The 22,950-nt window shown below is 37.4% G+C and overlaps 2 protein-coding genes across 4 annotated transcripts in view; both read left to right on the top strand.

Annotated features, from left to right (window-relative positions):
- The first annotated feature begins 3,468 nt into the window (after nucleotides 1–3,468).
- On the top strand, nucleotides 3,469–10,279 carry ccnp (cyclin P). 2 transcript variants are annotated; one of them, XM_077248310.1, is made up of 9 exons: nucleotides 3,469–3,569; nucleotides 4,085–4,213; nucleotides 4,382–4,454; nucleotides 6,270–6,439; nucleotides 6,513–6,611; nucleotides 7,730–7,885; nucleotides 7,957–8,115; nucleotides 8,236–8,414; nucleotides 9,658–10,279. In XM_077248310.1, the coding sequence occupies exons 1-9, from the start codon at nucleotides 3,519–3,521 to the stop codon at nucleotides 9,833–9,835; spliced, it is 1,194 nt and encodes a 397-aa protein (XP_077104425.1). In that variant the 5' UTR covers nucleotides 3,469–3,518; the 3' UTR covers nucleotides 9,836–10,279. The 2 variants fall into 2 exon arrangements, with proteins under 2 accessions (XP_077104425.1, XP_077104426.1); XM_077248311.1 differs by having other exon boundaries at nucleotides 9,663–9,861.
- A 2,124-nt stretch (nucleotides 10,280–12,403) lies between these two features.
- LOC143757272 (CLOCK-interacting pacemaker) overlaps nucleotides 12,404–22,950 on the top strand; it is a 32,423-nt gene continuing 21,876 nt past the window's right edge. Inside the window, exons 1-3 of one of the 2 annotated variants that reach the window (XM_077248272.1) lie at nucleotides 12,418–12,668; nucleotides 16,962–17,052; nucleotides 18,185–18,385. In XM_077248272.1, the coding sequence (XP_077104387.1) occupies nucleotides 17,007–17,052; nucleotides 18,185–18,385 (247 nt within the window). In that variant the 5' untranslated portion in view covers nucleotides 12,418–12,668; nucleotides 16,962–17,006. Of the gene's footprint in view, nucleotides 12,669–16,961; nucleotides 17,053–18,184; nucleotides 18,386–22,950 lie in introns of both variants that reach the window. The other variant, XM_077248273.1, reaches the window with a different exon arrangement.

Below are 22,950 nucleotides of genomic sequence, written 5' to 3'. Positions count from 1 at the left end.
CTGTATGTCTGCCTCTTTTACTAACCCAAACAGTGTGTGAAATTAACCTAATGGACAGCAAAATCATTCAAATATTTATCATATTGAAGACGTTTCAACTTCAAACATATATTTTTTAAAAGTATTCATTTAAATTTACATTTATTCATTTAGCTGACGCTTTTATCCAAAGAGACTTACAATTGCTATGTATGTCAGAGGTCGCACGCCTCTGGAGCAACTAGGGGTTAAGTGTCTTGCTCAGGGACACATTGGTGTCTCACAGTGGATTCGAACCTGGGTCTCTCACATCAAAGGCATGCGTCTTATCCATTGCGCCATCACCATGCCAAATTACCTGTACATGGAGATAAAATACGCCCTTCAAAATGATTAAAAAAAATCTTTATAGAGGGATCATGATTGACCATGATTAGTCCCACAACAATGAGACTGCATGATAATTCTACCTCAGCAGGGGTCTGGATAATAATTTCTACCTAAAAGCTTTTATGGCCAATAAATTAAAAATACAGGGACATAGTTTTTGCTTTTGATCGGACTGGAACTCTCCTTAATAAACCAGTGATATTTTGGTGGGTGTTCCTGTAGAGCAGTGGATCTCATCCAGGGTACGGGGGCTCACTAGAGGCCCGTAAGATGGCATAAATAAAACTAGACAAGCAAAGTAAAACAAAAATATCAAAATGTAAACTTGTATCATTCTAATTTTAATTTTGTCACCATCAGCAACTCATTTTTAAGAACGGTTTCACGATCATGGCAAACTTGTCATTTTAAATGTGTGGTTTAAAATAATAAATCCCAAAATAATTAATTGAAAAAAATTATGGAAATTTCTATTTTAAACATAAATTTGCTTATTGTATGAAAATCTACTGACAGTCATTACATCTCAAGTAAAATAACCTATAGGCCTATGGTTATTTGAATATTGTCCTGGATAATGAAGAGTCTTGGAATTGCAGTTGATTTTAAAGATTGCTTTGGTCATGCCCGTCACAGTGCTGATTTCCCACACAACAAATACTAACCACTAACCCTACACTAAACCCTAACCTTAAATTGATAGTTCACTCAAAAATGAATTTTCTCTCATCATTTACTTAGTCATGTTGTGCCAAACCGGTATGACTTTTTCTTCAGTGGAACATAACATTTGTTTCAGTGATATCGAGGGTTTTCCCCCATATTGTCTATGGTCACCATTACTGTGTGGCAACTAACATTCTTCAAAATATCGTCTTTTATCTTCTGCAAAAGAAGATTGGTTTGGAATGACATGCACAATAATCACATCTTGATAGCATTACATACTATTTTCTGTGATCTGATCCATTGATCTGCACAAATGGGTCCATTTATTAAGTCTTCACTAGAAAACAGGAAGAATCAAACTAAGTGAATTATTTTATCAAATAACATCTAAGATGGGTATTTATATGCTGTAATTATACGCATAGTCATCAAAAATGTTTCCACTAGTCTTTGTAACGAAAGGCTACATCCAAAACATATAATTGAACAAACAAAACAATGCTGAGAGATGTTTTACAAGCACATCAATGTGCCCTGTATGTGTACAATTTCTCTAAAAGCTCATTTAAAAGGCGGTAAAGTGTGGGTCGCACAGGTGCCATGCCCTTTAAATAAAGGCACACAATGCCTGGTTACTGACTAATTTGTTCTTCTCAAGAGAAATCAAGGACATCCTGCAAAGATCACGCAACAAACACAACAGGCAATCCTGAAAGATGTGAGAAATAAACCAAAGACATTAGCAGAGAACGTGTTGTGTCCCGAGATGCTGTGGCATAACCTAAAGAGGCCTGTGCTATCAAGACAACCCATAAACACTGCTGAGCTGAAACTGATTTGTGAGGAGGGATTCAAAAGTCTGTGACGGGAAACATTTGGTGGAGGATTTGCTGGATTTACAAGCTGCTAAATTCAAGAATTCACTTACTCCACTTTTTCACTTAATTTACTTACTTTATTTACTCACTTTTTGGCTGTTCATTTACACGACAACATCGTTTTTGGGGCCTGATAATGCAAACTTTTGAAAACGGGCCTGTACCAGGATGGTAGCTGAACAAACTCAGGGTTACAGGATTAGTTTCGAGTTGACAAAATCAAAGTAATCCAACCAGGCTTTGTTGGTACTTTGATGCTGATAATCAACTTTCTCTATCAACTCAGGATTTGATCCTGAGTTTAGGATCAGCAGCAAACAGCCAATCACATGCTTAGAAAGAGTGAAACTGCGATTCACTTATCTTGAGAGAAGAATATTCTCTTCTGCAGAATATTACAAGATTAATAATATTAAGAATTTAGACACATTTACACAGCAAGAAGAAAATTAGCTGTCTATGGGAGCATAAGTTACTATGGCGATGAACTGCTAAAAGCCAAACCATTTTTATGGTGCCTAAAACCTAGCCTGGCTCCGCCCTCCTACATACTTCTACTCAATATTCATTTTCCTTCAGTGCTAGTCTATGTACAAATGAAATGTACGAGTCTGGTGGGACCAGGCTACCTAAAACCCAGGGTTGGCGCAAACTAACCTGAAACGTACCTGGCTAGCCACCTAAACCAGCTTCATGGTATAGGCTCCCGGTTTCAAAGAGCAAGTTTTTGTAAACGATACGGTTATCGTCTCTGTGTAAACTACAAAAAGCTAATTTGTGCATGTGTAGGATGTGTTCAGTCTATAGGTGCGTAGTGTTTCTTTACAGTGACATCGCCAACTACTGGCCTGGCATGAATAATACAGCTCTTTTAATCATTTTGACAGATCTGTGGGAACGGGGATTACGTTTTTAGTACGTTTCTATCGTGAAAATTTACCCTCAATGTATTTGATAAAAATGTGACAAAAACAATTGTTTAGTCAGATTATGTTTTTCTACAAATGCAATCGTTGCAATTTTCAAAGGGATTATATACTTGTCTCTGACACTGAAATGAATTTTAAATAAACCAGTGGTGACTATAGAACATTCTTAACACAAACGTACCGGACACATTCTGTGAATATGGCACACTTTTAAATATTAACAGGATTAAATCCATGTTCATGTAACTATTAGATATTTTAGATCAACTAACACTTGAATTTGATAATAATTCAGGAGGGAAAGCTAGCTTTAAACTAAAAAACATGTTTAATTTATTTATTCTGTTTTTTTTAATGTAAACAAACAAATTATATTATTTTAATTATGTAATTAATCTTGTTAGAATTGTTATGTTGACAATATGTGCTTGTTTGGGGAAGAGTCATAGCCATTCTTTTCTCTCTGACAATTTCTCTCTGACTCCAAATTTACCCAAGCACACACAGGACTTCAAACATGCATGACAAGAGCAAGCTAGTGACTCAAGGCGGGGCTTAATGACGGGTCAATTAGTAAGCTTTATTAGTGGCACTTGTGTTAATTAGCTGATGCTATTCAGTGAACAGCTGCAGAGTCAAGTGTGTGAAGGTAGCTGCAGTGTCCAGGTGAATCATGGCTCGAACTGGGTTTTGTGATTCCAGGCAACTGTTGGACCTCCATATGGTGAGAATGCCTGTAAAATCTCTCTTTTGATTCCTAGACTTCTTGCGTATAGTGAATAATGGCCAAAATGTCACCAGTAAAACCATTTTACCTGATCAGCAGGAAACTTTGTACAAGTTCACCAGTATCAACTACATTCTCATTGATATCTGAAGGCATACTCGGGTTAACCAAAATCTATTTCCATGTGACATTTGCATAAAATGAGGTCTGTGGTGAACATTCCTTGAAGAAACCATTTGTTGTACAGTTACACCTCAAATGTGAACATTGAAACTGTTCTGTCCTTTGAAAAATGCAAGTAGCTCAGTTGACCAAGGGTTTCAGAATTCACATTAAGTATATAGCCATTTGTCAAATGAAAGCTCTTTGTGTGGGATTATCCACAGACACTACTTTGCTGAATGTCTTTGGATTCATACAGATCTCGTACATTTGGATTGAAAGACTGCTACTCTAAGGTGATAATGCTTTAACCTATTGTGAATAAGTGAAATCGTTTTGTGCTTTAAAAGACCGAGGACCGACAAGCGCCTCTGCGGGTGTGGGCAAACTCCTGTATTCTGAGGGAGCGCAGGGTGTTTGCTGAAGGAGAAGAGGTTGGGTCAGGGCAGCACTGCAAACCTGCCCAGGAGAGACGATGGGTAACTACACCTTTTATGTGCAGGGATGAAGACCTCTGCCGTATATCTTTATGTGCTAGATTAATGCATTTTGTAACCTTCTCTGCGTGTAATGGATAGAAAGTCACCCTGGTGGACATGTGGTTCTTCAAATTATGTGTTCTCATCACCATTCTGTAATTTCTCAAGGTTCGAAGGCTTTCCATCTCCGCAGAGGATGGGATCATAATGGACTATGCTCCTCAAGATGAATCAGTTTCAGGTGACATGAAATGGCATGTTCGATGCTGCTCTAGTTGTCGAAGTCCATGATTTGATACATTTTTCTCAATTTAGTGTACCAAATCTAAAGTCATGTCACACTAGACTTTGAGCATATACGAGGTCTCTTCAGACACTGCAATGGTCATGATATCCAGCGTCTTTTTAAAAACATAAATCCAAATTTAAGGTCATACAATAGTCCACTTTCCTGCAATGCCACAGTTCAATTTGTTCTTTTTATTCAGCTATGAGGTCACGCCGTGACCTTATTGATCTTCTGTTGGTAACACGGTTTCACTAACCTGAACTTTGGAACGCAGCGAAATGTGAAACGTCTTCGCATGAGCTTGCATTTTCGCTCTCATGCATTCGTATGCGTATGAATGGAAGTCAGTGGAATGACTGTGACTGTCCCTTAACCCAAGTTACTTCTGCAGGACTTAATGCAACCAAAGAGTAAATGTCTATGCGCTGATGTTAATGCTCTATTTAATCCAACAACTGCAATGTTTTGCCCTCTCAGGTCGTCAGGCCAGAGGCCCAGTTTAACTCTTCATGCAAATGCAGTGGCTTCATTAACTTGCCATTTTTATGTGTGTTAAAAATGGCAATTAGATTTTTGCCTTTTCTGTAAAAAATGTGTCCGTGTAAAACTTGCTACCACAGTTGCTATGCAGTTGCTAGGTTCTGGGTGGTTGGTATAAATCTGTCCCTCCAATTTTGGTCTGAGATATTTTTCATCCATTTTACCCCCGGTTTCGCAGACAAGGCTTAAACTAGTCCCAGATTAAAATGCATGTTTGAGCTGCAACTTACACTGACACCTCTTGATTATGTCAGTGCCATTGCTTTGTCTCAAGATGCACACCAGTAATGTTTTTTTCTAAGGCACGTTTATAAAATCTACTTGTCCTAATTGAAGTAAAGTCAAATTCTGGCTTAATCTAAGCCCTTCTTGTGAAACCAGGCCTTATTGTCTGCCAAGCTGCTCAATTCACAAATGGTGTGGAATTGTCCTAAAGTTTAACCCTTATGCTGTTTTGAAAACTGAAAAGCCTTAGATAGTCAGTCAAAAATGAACGGCCTTTTAAAAACGGCCTTATAAAAATGTTTTTCAATTAGGATGGGTTTTGTATTTCTTTTTGGATCTAATTGATTTGTAGGCCTCATGCACCTCAGTTCTTGAGTGAAAAGTGCATTTGTGGATAATTGTCAATATTCAACAAAATATGGAATTTGCCCGGTATCACACTAGTGTGCTTTTTAATGTTTAACCAGGAAGTTGACAAAAATATTGATTCCAATGTTTGGTGATCTAGCATAACTAGAGATTTAGAAGCAATTTTTCATAGGCCAGTCCTTTTTTACCAGAAACACATGCAACTAACTACTTCCCAAAATTTAGGGAATTTGTTTAACTCTGTGTGAGCAAAGGTCAATGTGGTAACATTTTAGTGAAAAAGAAAAATCCTCTCCGGGTTAAAATGACCTGAACTGAACGCAACATAAAGGTTAACCCTTAAACGACAATGCAACATGTAATGCGTGCAAAATACCTGTAAAGAATACAGAAAATTCCTTCATATTAACAGTATTTTGCCCTATTTTTACAGACTTTTCTTAGTCTATTGTTTTTACTTTTAGGCGCATCCCTAACTAGTATGCTCATGGATGACTAATGTTTTCGTTTGAATGGACTACTAATTTCACTGTGGGTTAACATATTATGTGTTGATGCATTTCAGTGTTCTGATATGCAGAAGGTTTATAGTCTTTCAGTTGAACATTTATCAATCTTGTGTGATAATGCTAGATGTCTACGAAGAGGAGGCTTTGCTGCAGTATCTGATCAGGTTGCCAGGTCCACCTAGTCTTCAGGACCTGATGCCCGGACTTCTGCGCAGAGAGGTGGATGTAGCCATCAGTAAGCTGGGACTCCTCTATGACCAGACCTACGCATGGGACATCTTTTTAGACATGATGGTGAGGGTATAATGCAAGGTACTGTTGATTTCCCTTCACTGTGCTCATGTTTGTGTTTTTCCTCTGGTTACAGAGAAGTCAGGTACTATGCACACTCCCAAACGCTGACCTGCCCAAGCCTTTCACTGACACTACCAGAGCTATTTTGGTTGACTGGTTAACTCAAGTCCATGTAAGTGCTATCGATGCAAATTTGGAAGTATGACCTGTTAGCTAATTTTCCCTCATTCATTAACAGAAAAGGAACAATGTAATCCTAACAGTGTAGATTATATTATATAGGAGTTTGGCATATTATCCTAATTGTGTGATTTTTATACTACTGGTCAAAAGTGTAGACTTAAATTATTTAAATTGTATATAAATATATAATTAAGTTACTTTTGAAAATTCTCATATGCTCACCAAGGCTGCATTTTAATCAAATGCAATAAAAACCGTAATACAATTTAAAAGTGCTGTTTTCTATTGTATTTGTATTCATATTCAAGATGGCAAAGCTGGATTTTCAGCACCTGCTACTTCAGTGTCATATCTTTCAGAAACAAATGTAATATGCGGATTTGGTGCTCTATTAATAATAGTTCTTATTGTAGAAAAAACTAATTTTTCACTATCTTTTTCTTCCAGAATTCCTTGAATAGTTCAAAAGTTGATGCCTTAAAGTCAAATCAACTTGAAATGAGTTTAACAGTCCTCAAAATAAGTGAAGCAATTTTCAAGATTACGCATGATTAAAGCAATGTAAAAACATGTTTTCATAACTTATTGATATTTTTTCTTCACAGTGAAAGAACAATTTATTTAAAATAGTAAATGTTTATAACGTTAAAAACACTTCTGTCAATTTAATGTCCTTGTTCAATAAATTCATTCCTGATTTAAAAAAACAACAACATTTAAATAGTAGTGTATTATGGTTTCTATGGTTCACTATTAAATACAGAATTATGATAAATGTTTCTTGAGTACCAAATAATCATATTAGAATGATTTCTGAAAGACCATGTGACACTGAAGACTGGAGTAATGATTCTGAAAATTCAGCTCTTCCATCTCAGGAAAAAATGAGAATTTTTACAAATTTATTGAAATAGAAAATTTCTTTTAGACTAGTTTGTTATTATTATTATTATCATTTTTTTTTTTTTATCAAATAAGTGCAGGCTTGGATTAGCATAAGCAACTGCTTTCTAAAACATTATAAATTAGTTTATTCCAAACTTTCGACCTGAAATGTGTAATGTAGTTTTTTTTTTAAAATCATAATTCCACTTGTTTTCACCTCAGGAAGTGTTTCAGTTCTCCGAGGAAACGTTGTATCTGGCAGTACACCTGCTGAATCGAGCGCTAAGGCTCATCAAAGTGTCCATCTCCGGCCTGCAGTTGCTGGGTGTGGTTTGCCTCTTTCTGGCTGCTAAGAAAGAGGAATGTCTATTACCAGAGGTACTTAACACCTCCATTAAAATTGTTTTTAACACTGAACTCGACACTATTAAGGTGTCAATGTTTGTCAGGTTTCAGAGCTCTGCTATCTGATGGAGAATGCCTACAGTAAGAAACAACTGTTAAGGATGGAGAGGAGAGTTTTAATTGGGCTCAAGTTTGATCTCTATTACTGTCTCCCACTTCACTTTCTTCTCATCACTGCTTCCATTGCGCGCTGCAGCGACAAGGTCGGTTTACTCTTAAACTGGAGCTAATACTAAATGTCATTGTTAAAGGTGAAGTAGGACCAAACTGCGAAAACACGTACTTGAACATCAACAAAATGTGTTCCTAAATGGTTTGTTCAGTGTGTCTGGATGGCCCGGTACCTGTTGGAGCTGTCGCTCCTGGAGGGGCAGTGTGTGGTGTTTCTGCCCGTTCAGCTGGCAGGTGCTGCCCTCCGACTGGCCCGAAGGATCCTCCAGGAAATTCCCACTCCAGATGGAGAGACGGCCTGGTGCATTGCCTCCAGTATCCATATAGGAAGGTCAGGAAAACAGCCCTTTAGTACTGCTCACAGTTGTGGTGTTGCTGTTAAGATTGATTTCCTTTAACACATTGTTTTGAAAAGGACCTTAAGAGACTCCAGTGATTTACACTACCAGTCAAACGTTTGTACTAGTTGTAGTAATTTTAAAATTTTATTATTATTACTTAAAATCGTGTATAATATTAATTTCTATTTGCTTGGTTTTTATTGTATACATATTGTTGTGTTTTTTTTTATTCAGTTTTTGCAGTGAAGATCGCCACTGAAGCTGACATGGAATGAAATATAATAAGATTAATAAATCAGTATAGTTTTAAGTTTCTTATGCTCACCTCATGCAATGCAGTAAAAAACATTATAAAATGAAGTTTTAAAACGACTTAACCATTTTAAAATGTAATTTTATACGGCAAAGCTGAATTTTCAATATCATAACTCCAGTCTTCAGTGTCACATGTTCCTTAAGAAATCATTCTAATATGCTTATTTGATATTATTATAATATTATCACGTGATTTCTTCTTATTAATGCTCTGTTTATTTAGTTCTCCTTCTGATGTTTAAAACTTAATTTCAGTTGCTGCTTAATTTTGTGAAAACTGCTCATTTTTCCCCCTGCATTCTTTAAAAAGAAAGTTCAAAGAACTGCGTAAACTTTGTAATGCTAGTGTATTAAAGTTTCCACAAATATTAAAAAGCAAAAACTGTTTTCAACATTTGATAAAGGTTTCTTGAGCACCAAAACAGCATGTTACAATGATTTCTGAACAATTGTGACACTGAAGGCTGGAGTAATGATGCTGGAAATACAGCTTTATTATCACGGGAATAAATGACATTTTAAAATCTTTAAATGGTAGAAACGAAAGCGTGAGGTTCTTTTAAATTGTAGTAATATCACAATATTATTATACTTTTTGATCAAATGTGGCCTTGACTAGTATATGAATTTCAAAAACATTTTTAAATTATTTCAAACCTTTGACTGGTAGTGCATGTATAAGAATAATAGGATATTTAAGTATCCCATTATTAAGGATATATTTTCTTAACCTTCTAAATCCTATTTATGTCAGTTATTAAATTGTCATGTGGTATCAACCTGATTCCGAACCTTATGGTTCTATTTGATTTCATACAATTAAAATCCGCAATTTAAAAGGCAGAAAGATGATTTAATAAATCTTGCTAAGATTTCATTTTTTCTTTTTTTTTGTCCTCCCCATTATTTCTGAGGCAGTGAAGGAGCTCTCCTCAGTATAATGCAGATCATGGCCATGGCAGCAGCGAGAGCACACACTCGTGAGACCCGTGCCACTTTCATCAAGTTCTCCACTATACAAACCCTCCATGTCAGCATGCACCCTGCCCTGAAGGCCGCCCCTGGCTTACTGGGCCTGTCGTGCCCTCGGACGTGACGCTCCATCAACACCGGTGAGGAGGCCGGAAATGTTCAGGACAGCTGCATAGCACTGCTACTCTGGGGAGGGAAGTAAACGCGCAATGTGGCCAGTCGTGAGGATTGTGTTGCACTGGACATCAGTGAACTTAAATACCTCTGTAGGAGAGCTGGTTACTCTTTTTGGACTGAATTGTTTTTTGTAACTTTTTATAGTAATCTTGTCACCCTGATGTAAAAAGATAAAAAAAAGAAAAGAAATGTGTATATGTCTATGTAGCTTTTAAGTGTTTCTCAATGCTATGGTGTGAACTTTATAAACTGGAATAGATGTCGGGGTGTCTTATTAAATTAAAGCACTTTGAAACGGTTACTGCTTTTAACTGCTTTTGAAAATGTGTGCTTTCCATGTCTGTTAAGATTGTAAAAAATAAAAATGAAATGTCTGTTTTGGAAAACTCCATTGGGTATCCATACATGCTTTTGTGTATCAGTACATCACTGTATTTAAAATGAAACGTGTATATATACTTTTTTCTTTTCTAAATGGTGTGTAGGAGGTTCAGTGCACTCCTTCTCACATGACACTCAGCAGGGGCGTCATGTGCAGAGTTGCCGATCTGCCTGCATGTTAAAGGCTGGTTCTTTTAGATTATTGTAGGTTTATTCCATAATTATTGTTGCTGATTCAGTTAATAAAATATGAAGCTCACAAACATTAAGAAAAAATCACATCACTATTATATTGAAAGGGACTAGATTCATTAATAATAGTCATGAAAATTGCCTTGTGCTAATTTCATGTAGTGGCTATATTTTGTTGACACCTGTATTCACAGTATGTTGAAAGCATTAGGGGTGGGCTAAGTAGGCTGTGTGCTTGACCTCTTCAATCTGCTGATCATAAATAATTTCTATGCAATTGCACATATTTAATAACTAGCTACTTGATTAATCTGCTTTGTGAGCGAAATGTTAAACCCTCAAACTGTGGGAATGGTATCAAATTAGCTGAATTACTCCGGTAAAAAAAAACGGATTTGTCAACTGCTGTTCTTTTCTATTTATGACGTCGCCTGAACCGAGCGCAAATTTGTCAACGAGAGCCTGTGCACAGAACATGTGCGCGCAGCTCCTCTACTCTCGTTCTCACATGTCCGCGCACACCCGCGCAGCTGATTGGCTGACCCGAGCGCGGAGCGTCATTGAGCTCTGCAAAAAAACCACGTGGCGCTGTAGTAGAACAGCTGAGCGCTCGAGATCTGGCACATTTGAGAGGCGCGTGTGAGGAACAAGTTATATTTTACGGAGCGATACATTTCCCCCGCGCGCCTTGGTTTTTGCTCTATAATTTAGTTTGCAACGTGTTAAACATACAATGAAATATGATCATTGAGTTTAGACCTATAGGCCTACGGGGAGTAAGGCGCCACTGGTATGCTACATGGCCAGAATGTTACCCTTTCACACTCGAATTGTTCCAGTAACACAAAATATGTCTCTAAATGCACCCATAAATTATAGGACAAAAAATGGCATATTATGACAACAATAACCATTAGATATGGATTTGTTATTTTTATCATTTGTGAGTTAATTGAAAAAGTTTGTAAAATTATTTATTTGAATTACATTGTTCTAATCAGAAGCTAAAACATAACCTGAAATAGGCAATGAAACACACTGCATGGCAAAAAAGAGACAACATGAAAACATAAAATATAACATAATCATGTAAACCTGCACTTACACTCTTAAAAAAACACTATGGTTAGTTCACCCAAAAATGAAAATTAGGCTACTCTCCCTCATGTCGTCCCAAACCCGTAAGACTTTTGCTCGTCTTCGGAACACAAATGAAGATCTTTTTAATGAAATCTGGGCGCTTTCTGTCCCACGAGAATGAACCTCTTTCTCGCGTGTTAACATGCTTGAGCTTCCGTTTTCTGATGTGTGAGTTGATGAATGTTATGTGAATAAAAGCCTAAATTCAATATGTTCATCATATAAAGCTTATTTGAGACCACATGTCTACTAAAATAAAGAAAAAAGAAAAAAAAAAGAAAAGAAAAAAGAATCTTGTGTAGCCAAATCACTTAGCTTCACTAAAATGGGCAAAGTAGCATATCTATGTATGTTTTTGCCATGGCATTGACTTAGCAGCATTTAATCGCACAATTCGTGCGTTCCAACAAATTAGAAAGTATAAACACTAGAGAAAAATGTCAAATATAAAGCTGTAATATTCACACTTTGACCTGCAAGGATACCTGTTAAATGCTTTCCGTAGGCAATTTGACTCAACACGTAGTCAGTGGTCAGGATTACAAAGTATCGAACAGATGGACAGGCAAATCTACATGCGTCGTTCTTCGCCACTCCTCCGTATGGTTATGTTTCGTGTCCGTTCAGTTGCGTGCTGTCATACCGTCTCGTTCCTCCTCTCCACGTGCCTGCTCACGCTCACAGGATTGGCCATGTCACATATTCCCCTGCGTCACTCGTGCTCGGGGCAAGATATGGCGGAATCCCTTTGCCACTATTGGCCCGGTGAAATGTCAATCACTCGAGTGGGCGGGCTCGGATTAGGCAGGGCGGGGCTTCCTGCAGGTGGAGTTGTCATTCGACAATTTTGACGTACGGACTGGAGGAGGTTTAACAAACCCGAGCTGAAGACCATCAGAAAAAAAGTACAGCAAAAGGTAATGTGGCTCGGTCACGCTGGGTGGTCATCATACTTGTCAGCGAGATGACGGGAGGCACAGATTGTCCCTGGACAGGTAGTTAGGAGTGTGTGCACCCCTGTACGGAGAAGAGACGAACACTCGGGACCAGCATTGTACATTACTAAGGTAGGCAATAGGTTACTGGTGTATAATATTATATTTATAGTTTTCTGCAAACAAATTTCTCTTTATTGCCCAATTGGCATTAAGCTCCAGCTTTATTTGCACGCAAAGGTTGCATAAAGCACGTTATTTTAACGGTGTCTGTGGTGTCAACAGGAGGAAGTGGAGACTGAGCTCTGCTGTTGTAATATTACATAACAGTCAGGGGAAGGGAGGGCTAGCGCTCCGTGTGTGTGTGTGTGTGTGTGTTTGTTTGTGTTTAAAATAAATAACCTTCCTCCTGGCAAGATAATTCATGCCACAGACCAAAGCAAGAACTATTAAACTGTTTTGTATTGCTCATGATAATTTACAGATTGTGCAAACTGACATTGCATCTTTCTGTCTTTTCCTTTTTTTAACATACTAATGATTTATATGTTTACATGAAATGTGTGTAATATAGACACATATTTAAAAGTGTCAGGCTTTGTTGACAGTTTTACATGAGAGATGGGGTAATGTAATAATTCTGTTTCTTCAATCACTTCCGAATCGACCATAGTGTAACTTTACCGATTTTTTTTTTACGGACAAAAGTCACTAAAGCACAACCAATGGCCAAAATACCGGAATTTAGTAGATTATTGTTGGTATAGAACCGAAAGAATAGCATTATGACAAAGTAGCCTACTATTGTTCGCTAAAATATAAAATTCTCCGGCCAAGTATTGTGCATTAGTAGGCTATAAGGTCTAAATGATTGCCCAGCAACAAATTTTTGCGCATTAAAGGGATAGTTCACCCAAAAAATTCTGTCAGTATCTGAGAGCTGGATCACTCCTCCATAGGCTTCTTCAGGGATTGAACTTGCAGGCCCCGAAAAGTTATTAAAGACATCGTTAAAATAGTCCAAGTGACTACAGTGGCTCAATCTTAAGTTTATCAAACGACGAGAATACTTTTTGTGCGCAAAAACAAACAAAAATAACGACTCCGTTGTTGTACATCACCAGTGTTCGAATTATACCATGAGCTTCGGGGGGTACAGCTATTTACACTGGTGACGTCACTCTCCATTTATATAGGCTTACACACGAGAACCACTAATCTATATGCGAAATTCTGGGAAAGCTTCTGCAGCAGTTCAAACACACACATTTGAGAACGTTTCCATCCGACAACCTTGTCCGTGAGATAATAAACAACTGCTTGCATTAATGCAACCATTCTTGTCTTAGTTTCACCAAGATACGGACAATATTTGCTTGATACCGAGAGCTTCAGGAGCTGTGTGAACTTTTATCTAGCTAGACTATGACTTCATAATAGATGAGAAAAACACTATGAACAACCAAATAAAGACAGTTTTGAAAACCTGTTTAGATGACGAGCTGCTCATAACATTTACCACAAAGCGCAACGCATGATGATATACATAGCAGTCAAAACTATAGGCAGAGATTAAAGTTGATTTAGCCACTTACTCTTAATTTTTCGCTGACACACCAGGTACATGTTTTGACAGCTAGTGAAGTGATATCAAAGAACCACAGCAAAGAACAGTCTGAACGTACCAGATAAATGGTACAGCCCAATGGGGAGTGAGGGTTTGAAAATTGTATTTCATTAGATTATTTCCTGAATTGTTGTTATGTGATGGTAATATGGCATTTAAATACACACAATTTTGGATAGGCTAACATTATATTTTATAAAAAAAAATCAGTACCCCCCCCAAATTATTATTTTCATCCCTTTTGGGAGGGTCCAAGTCTCATCTAGGGGGGTCGGACCCCCCCAATTCCCCCTGTAATTCGAACTATGTACATCACCCACATGACCAGCGTCGGCCAATAGTGAGCCTACGGGTGACGTAGCTCTATGCTATTACACCACTGATCTATACAATGACTGGTTAGCTCATGACGTTCTAAACCAAGCGTGCCGCACAAGCCCTGAAAAGTGAAGCCAAAGCGTCTCGATCGCCCCCCGGTGACTGGTCCTAGTATAGCTCATAAACCCCGCCTCCCCGTGTTATTCAATGGGACGTGAGACCAACTAAACAATTAAATTACACTACACATATCTTTTTTCCAAAGATAGTTTCTGTCATTTACTGTAGTTTTCATCACGATGATGTAATTTCAAGTGTTTGTTTTTAAAATAAGTTTTTTTTAGTTAGTTATTTGATGCTATAAAAACGGTGCTGTGGCGTACTTGACAGCTGTGATTGACTGGTTCTCTGAGCAAAGTAGTCACTGAAGCTGCAACGGACTTTTTTTCGGGATCTTTGGAGGACTGAGGAGATTGGATCTTTAAATTTAATATCTAAATTTCTATAAGTAATTATTTCACACCGACATAATGGTTTGTTCTGCAGCAGAGGCACGTGCTTACGCTTGATTCAGCGGGAGTGAGGGCGGGACCAGAGCGGGACGCGATATTTTTTTTCACAGGATGGTAGGGGAAGACTCATGAATATTCATTAGGGAACTCATCCCTGATTGGTCTTAATCCCAGTGACGGGTAGGTTTAGGGGCGGGGTTAGGGGGTAGGTCATCAGACCAATCAGGCATGAGTTCCCTAATGTATATTCATGAGTCTTCCCCTACCATCCTGTGAAAAAAAATATCGCGAGCGGGACGTTGATTTCGCGGCTTTACATCCTGCTCACTACTGCGCATGTCTGGTCCCGAAATCGCAACTGCGCAGACTCAAGTCCCAAGATGTCAGCGCCATATCGGGACAATGGCGGCTTCACTTCTCGCCAATGGAAGAGAACGAAGGGGCGTCGTCCATCTTTTTTTACAGTCTATGTTCTAAACAGGTTCTAAACTGCCATCAGGCAGTGAAGCCACCAGAAGTGTTCGAGCGGCCATCTTACGCTTCCCTACCAGCAGAGGGCTCCAACGTCCGTTATACAGAGATTGGTAGGCCCGACGGCACTTTTAAGATGAACCGCTGAGCAGCATACAAGTGTAATTCGACGTTTATAAAAGGACGTCGAAAAACTGCCACAGGTTGTAATTCAAGCCCTATAAGTAGTTATTTATATGCACAATTGTCGCTATGCCCGTGTTGTTTTCTCCGAGGCAAGAGTAAGTTAACGGTAATGCTGCTGCTTCTTTAACAAGCAACGATAAAACAGTCAACAGTAGCCTATAAGAAACATCAGAGCAGCAATAATCACAATTAGTGTCCAATAGCGACACCATTTAATAGCTTCAAAAGAGCTTTTTGCAGAGTCCGTTTATCGTTACATTAACCAATACAATTTGTATTATGCATTTCCTGAACATGTACTTGCTAAGCAAACCCTTTATATGAACAAACTACTAATCTATAAAACACAATCGGTCTTCCGACCTCATTGAAGGTGGTGAGAGAGTGCGCCCACGCGGTCGGGGCTCTCTTTCTCTGCTCGTTCTTATGCGCCCTGTCCACTGATCTAAATAATTCGTTGTTACGACGACTTTGTTCCCTCGTTTTAATAAATCGTGGACACATTGAACTAATTCCCTCCCTTGTTTTGATTTAACGAATGACAACGTGGCCACAATATAGTAAAACGAGGGAACAAATTAGTATAACCTGCTGAGGTATTATTAATTTGTGGCCACTAAACAATATTCACCAATTCACAAAAATATAGCATTCACTATATAATTAATAGTATCAAACTGTTTTTCTTACCTGTGAAGATAGCTCATCAGTGAAGGCCGACTAGTGTTCTCATACAGCTTTTTATTAATTTTGCAAAGAAATTGCCGTTTTGTAATACGCTGGAAAAAATTCCGACTTTAAACAAATACCCATTTAAATGCTTAGGATGTTTGCGTTGTGAGAATATACAGGGATACTTTAGATTTAAAAACTGTCACTCGTTAGGCAATGTTTTTTCAGTCAAATCATAAAATTTCCTATTGATTCAATAGAACGCGTGAGCTCACTAGGGAATACCAATATGGCGGCGCGGTGGCTCAGATTTCATAAAAAATATCTTAATTCGTATTCCGAAGATGAACGAAGGTCTTACGGGGTTGGAACAACATGAGGGCGAGTCAATACTGACAGAATTTTCCTTTTTGGGTGAACTATCCCTTTAATATGCCTCGTTTTTGGTCATAATGTAGCAGTCATAACATTGATGGACATATTTAAAATTTCCTCTTTTATATTTTACAGATTTGAGCACTAATGCAAAATGACGATTAAGCATTAGAGCTAATTTAATTTTTGCGTCATCTATACATTTTATCATTCACATGCTGTAGTTTTTTTCTGGCAACGTTTATCACTGTTCTTCTTCAACAGTAGGCCTACGCAAAATGCGTTATGGAATTGGCTGGTTGCTGGTAGATGCCAGAACTACACCATGACGGCAAAAAAATTTCTGCATTCAAACGTAACTATTGACAATATATGTTTATTTTCCCGGTCAACATGTACAACAATATGATGAAATATTTTAGATGAATATGTTGTAGATGCATAGGTCAGTGACACTTTTTTTTAGGTCTCTTAAAACTGTGGAATGGATTTTCCCCATTTTTCTGCTTTTGACAAGAGACCCACATGACAAATTATCCCAGAACTCATGAACGTTAATGAGCAAAGATGACAGTTTTTTAGCAGCATTTTGCTTCAAGCCATGTCGTAACTACTGTAATTACAAGATTCCAATTTGTAAAAAGCGTTCATGTCTTACTCTTACTCTTACTCTTTCCACTTTGCTCGGAGTACCTGTAAACTGGGAATTTTCTGAGCTCTCTTACTTGTAGGCTACCACCTGACCATAGAAATGCGTAATTCCCAGTCCGTGGACGTGAAAGGCTCCGAATAGAACCTCACTTGTTGTCATCTCGAAATAACGGTAATTACGACATGGCATAAACGCAGCATTACAGCAGCAACCAAAATTAATCCAATCAGAATTAGAGTTGGAAGTATCTGTTGTATAGCTGAAGTATCTATTCTATTCAATTCCCTAAAATATAAAAGCACAGGTCTCATGCAGTCCCATGTAAATGAACATGCTGGTAAAAGCTATTTGTATCAAGAAGCCTATTGTGTGTGTGTCTGAAATGTTGGTCAATGAGAAGACATTACAATAATTACAATAAACAATTGTGTATCAGCAGTGAGTTTAGTGTATACATATAATGTATGTAATGTAGTCACTTTAGTAGTTACAGTCATTTAGAAAAAGGCTACATTTTGTGCAGTAGCATTGAATATACTTTAATGGTCACTACAGAAAAGGCTGGCTATTCAAAAAAAAAAACACTACTAGTGACAAAATGTTTTGAATTTACAATTTGCATACATTTAAGTGTTCTTTAAAAGCCTATTAGTAGCTTTGGAACACAATATACATAATCATTACTTGAATTGGTTAATAATATTTTCTTTGCTACCTATTTAAAAAAACAAAAACAATTCTCCTCTAGACAACCCTTTGTGGGCATATTATTAGTGCTCCTGACCAAACATGTTTGTATGTAAGTCACTGTTCAGCTGTGTATCTCTGCTCCCAGGGCCCAAGATGCCCAAGGAACCAAGAGGAGATGCTCAAGGGTGTTTAGGGGAGAGGGAACGCACCTCTCGTCCAGCCAGTAAAAATGCTAAGGACAAAATCAACAGTGCCGCCCTTTTGGCATCTAGAGCAAGAGCACACACTGAAAAGGAAACATATGGACGTGACTCCCGCTGCTCTGAGAAAGACTCTGGTTACTCAGGTGAGTATTGACTGACAGTCCTGCTGTAACATTCACCCCTAAGAGACTCTGGTCACACCATTATTAGTATAATGCAAGTGTAAAACAAACAATTGTACCAAGAACAGCAATTGTCCTAACATACAATATATACAAAACCACAAAGCAATCTCACCAGGTTTCAGTCCTCTTCAATTAAATATATATATATATATGTATACACAGGTGCTGGTCATATAATTAGAATATCATCAAAAAGTTGATTAATTTCAAGAATTCTACTTAACAGGTGAAACTAATATATTATATAGACTCATTACATGCAAAGTGAGATATTTCAAGACTTTATTTGTTATAATTTTGATGATTATGGCTTACAGCTTATGAAACCCACAAAATCTCAATCCCAGAAAATTAGAATATTACATGAAATCACAGTAATTACACAGGAATACTATGGTCATTGAACCAGGTTTTGGTTCTTTTGGCAGTGTGGGCAGGTGCAAATCCTGCTGGAAAATGAAGGAAGCATGAAGTGCTCTGAAAATGTCCTGGTAGACGGCTGCGTTGACTCTGGTTTTAATAAAGCACAGTGGACCCAAGTCCTCTTTTCTGATGAGAGCAAATTTTGCATCTCATTTGGAAACCAAGGTCCTAGAGTCTGGAGGAAGAATGGAGAGGCACACAATCCAAGATGCTTGAAGTCCAGTGTGAAGTTTCCACAGTCTGTGTTGGTTTGGGGAGCCATGTCATCGGTTGGAGTTGGTCCACTGTGCTGTCCACTCAACACAGCCGTCTACCAGGACATTTTCAGAGCACTTCCTGCTTCCTTCAGCAGACAAGCTTTATGGAGATGCTTCCTTCATTTTCCAGCAGGATTTGCACCTGCCCACACTGCCAAAATAACTAAAACCTAGTTCTATGACCATGGTATTCCTCTGTAATTACTGTGTGATTTCATGTAATATTCAAATTTTGTAAGCCATAACCATCAAAATTATAACAAATAAAGTCTTGAAATATCTCACTTTGCATGTAATGAGTCAATATAATATATTAGTTTCACCTGTTAAGTTGAATTCTTGAAATTAATCAACTTTTTGATGATATTCTAATCATATGACCATTACCTGTGTGTATATATATATATATATATATAGTAATTTGACAATAAATCAGTCTCACCTGGTAGTCAAATAGTGAGTGAAAGCTCTGGTGATTGGAACTCTTGTGATAAATTCTCCGTAATGAAAATACATCCAAAAAGAAAATATTCCACTCCAGGTATATTTCATGATGTTTTATCAACAATTTTCCGGAGTAACACGTTCAAATTGCTTTGCCAAATCAGCAAGAGACGAGGCCTATATATATACATGGCCGACTCACCTATGTTCCTCGACAGTTTTCTGCAGCATGCCAAAAACGCATACGTTTTATTCTATCTGATTATTTGTACTTGTGAAACAGTTATTGGTGAGAGTAATTTAATAAAAGAGTGGAAGTCTATAGTTATTGTATATTCTTTAACTCATTCACAGCCTAACCGGCTGTTCAACCTGCTTCAAAAGCACTTCCCTGATTTTGTCAGCGCCACATCCCAGCATCACCAGTCCTACTTAATATTGTGAGTACAAATAGGGGGTCTCTCGCATTGATAGCATTAATACAGAAAACCAAGGAACACATGTGCATACAAAAAAAAAATCCTCATTCCCAGATCTATATCTCTCTGTTTATAATTGGCCATGTCACACACTCTGCAAGTTTTATCTGCATTTCTATGGAAGCTTATGTGTAGCAATATTCAATTTGAAATGTAATATGCAAAATGATAATGCAATATGTAAAATTACAATGCAATATGAAAAATGGCAATGCATTACTGTATTTAAATTTACATTTTCCATTACATTTGTGCAACGTTTGGTGCAAAATGAAAATGATAATTCAATTATATAATTTACATTTGCCATTTCATACATATGTTTTAATAGGTAAATTGAATACATATTTTAACGCTTTATAAGTTGCAAAATTATAATGAAAATGTATTAAAGAAATTATTAGATCTGTTTAAAATGTTCAAGCAAAAACTGTAGCAAAATGATCATTTAAATGTTATTTTTCTTAATTGCATTTACATTCACAGTTAAGACACTTGAAATTGCATTTTCATTAAATGTCCCGCAATGAATGTAGCAAAAGTCAATGTGCAAATTGAAAATGCATTCCGAGCCGATCACGCCCCTCCCCCGCCCCCTCCCTCCCACTTGCTCTTGTCAATCACTGCGTGAAGTTGACCCCGCCCCCACCCAATGCAAAACGTCGGCAAAATAGGCTCAATCGTTTTTACTTCATTTGTGCTGTTACTTTGCTTTATTGTTTGTGCTGTTTCGATTTTTTTTTTAGATATTTGAAGAATATTTATAGGTCATTCTGAAGCCCCCCAGCCCCCCACATCCTCCAAATAAAATTGTCTCGTTTCGTTTCTGCCGGTTAAAGTTTTGTTTGTGCAGCTTCGGTTTTTAAAATATTAGACCAATTATAGACGATGGCATCAAAACCCGTCAGATTCCTAGATGACCCTATATATTTAAATGCTTTATATATGCTTTATAAAATAGAAAAGGGAGATGGTTAAACATCAAATGAGTCACTTTATTGAAGATTACATTCAGATATGAAATAAAGAGCGGCCACATTTTTCGGTATGAATTTGACCCGTCAGATTCCGTGACACTGTAGCTAGTATATTTATCAATGTATCTAATCAATATGCTTAATAAAATATAAATGGGAGATGGTCATACATCACATGAGTCACTTTATTGAACATTACAGTCAGTTATGAATAAATAAAGAGCGGTCAAATTTTTTGGTAGCTATGAATTTGACCCGTCATATTCCTTGATCTCAGAGTATTAACGTTAGGCCAATGCATTTGTAAAGAAAACCTGTAGGATCTCCAACATTATTGGGTAATTATAGTTAATAGTAATAAGAATAAAGTTAAGCATATGTGTATCAGACAATGAGAATATTTAAAACAAAACAAAACAATCATTAACAGAGTCCTGCACAAAAGCGCAGCATAATGTTGACATCAAACGGGTGATAAGGCAGAACATTCTCCCAGACTGTCCAACAACGCTCTGTTTCTATCACGTGCAGATGCGCAATAATCTTCGGAAACACTACAATTTCTCTGTTCACGCTCCCCTTCATCTGCCAGTAAATTTATGCTTGTATCAGCTCTGCCGGCGCCATGTTTCCTTCTAACACCTCAAAATGTTGCCGAGCCCCGCCTTGATGCAGTGATTGACAAGAGCGAGTGGGAGGGAGGGGGCGGGGGAGGGGCGTGATCGGCTCGGAATGCATTTTCAATTTGCACATTAAATTTTGCTACATTCATTGCGGGACATTTAATGAAAATGCAATCGCAAGTGTCTTAACTGTGAGTGTAAATGCAATTAAGAAAAATAACATTTAAATGATTATTTTGCTAAAGTTTTTGCTTGAACATTTTAAACATCTAATAATTTCTTTAATACATTTTCATTTTAATTTTGCAACTTATAAAGCGTTAAAATATGTATTCAATTTACATATTAAAAAATATATATGAAATGGCAAATGTAAATTATATAATTGAATTATCATTTTCATGTTGCACAAATGTAATGGAAAATGTAAATTTAAATACAGAAATGCATTGCCAGTTTTACATATTGCATTGTCATTTTACATATTGCAATATCATTTTGCATATTACATTTCATATTGAATATTGCTACACATAAGCTTCCATACATTTCTCATCAGCCCACACCCTTCATTCTCTTTTTCATACAACAAACTGTCAAAAGGCTATTAAAGGGGTCATATGATGCTATTTTAAAAGTTAATTTTGTTTATTGGTGTACAAGAATAGGTTAACATGCTTTAAAGTTCAAAAAACACATTATTTTCACAGGCTGTATATTATTGCAGCACCTCTATTCTTAGTCTGATTGAAGCAATCAGATTGAAGCCCGGTTTCTACAAACGCCCTCATTCCGAAAAGCTCAGACAATGCGTTATGATTGGCCAAACACCTTAAGTGTGTCAGAAATGTTACGGCCTTGTTTATGTGCTTATGTCATTTTAAAACCACGGGCAATAATAGGGAGTTGCTCCACCCTTTGCTCCTATAACAACTACCACTCTTCTGCAAAGGCCTGGCAATAGATGTAGGACCATATGTACAGGTATTTTCTCCCAGTCAGAAACAAAAGCAACGGTAAGGTCAAGCTTTAACGCTGCGTGAAAAAAATCTAAAAATCTAAATCAACATTTCAGTCAATCTCAAAGGTGTTCAATAGTAAATACTTTTACTGGTTGCAGTTTATGACCGTCATGTTTTTTGATATGCTGGATTCAACTGAAAATGTTTGCATAAGGGGATTGAATGGCTTCATGCTTGAATTTATGCACATACTAGTAATGAGTGCAGCTGAAAGTCAAACCTGTTCATTAGAAGTTCATGTACTTCTGACCATGGAGAGCTGGAAGCTTAAGTAACATCAGTGATACTTAATTTCATT

This window comes from Siphateles boraxobius, unplaced genomic scaffold (assembly GCF_051911475.1).
Source record: "Siphateles boraxobius isolate OS27281-9 unplaced genomic scaffold, OSU_SipBor_1 30, whole genome shotgun sequence".
In the NCBI taxonomy this organism is placed as follows: domain Eukaryota; kingdom Metazoa; phylum Chordata; class Actinopteri; order Cypriniformes; family Leuciscidae; genus Siphateles; species Siphateles boraxobius.
Note: the sequence above shows the minus strand (reverse complement) of the source record. Positions and strands in the feature narration are given on the sequence as shown.

Bases quoted from the DNA above. Each gene is read 5' to 3' on its own strand.
- ccnp (XM_077248310.1), top strand. From the start codon at position 3,519: ATGGCTCGAACTGGGTTTTGTGATTCCAGGCAACTGTTGGACCTCCAT. The intron at 4,214-4,381 runs GTAACTACACCT...TAATTTCTCAAG, and splicing joins CTGCCCAGGAGAGACGATGG to GTTCGAAGGCTTTCCATCTC. The intron at 6,612-7,729 runs GTAAGTGCTATC...TTTTCACCTCAG, and splicing joins ACTGGTTAACTCAAGTCCAT to GAAGTGTTTCAGTTCTCCGA.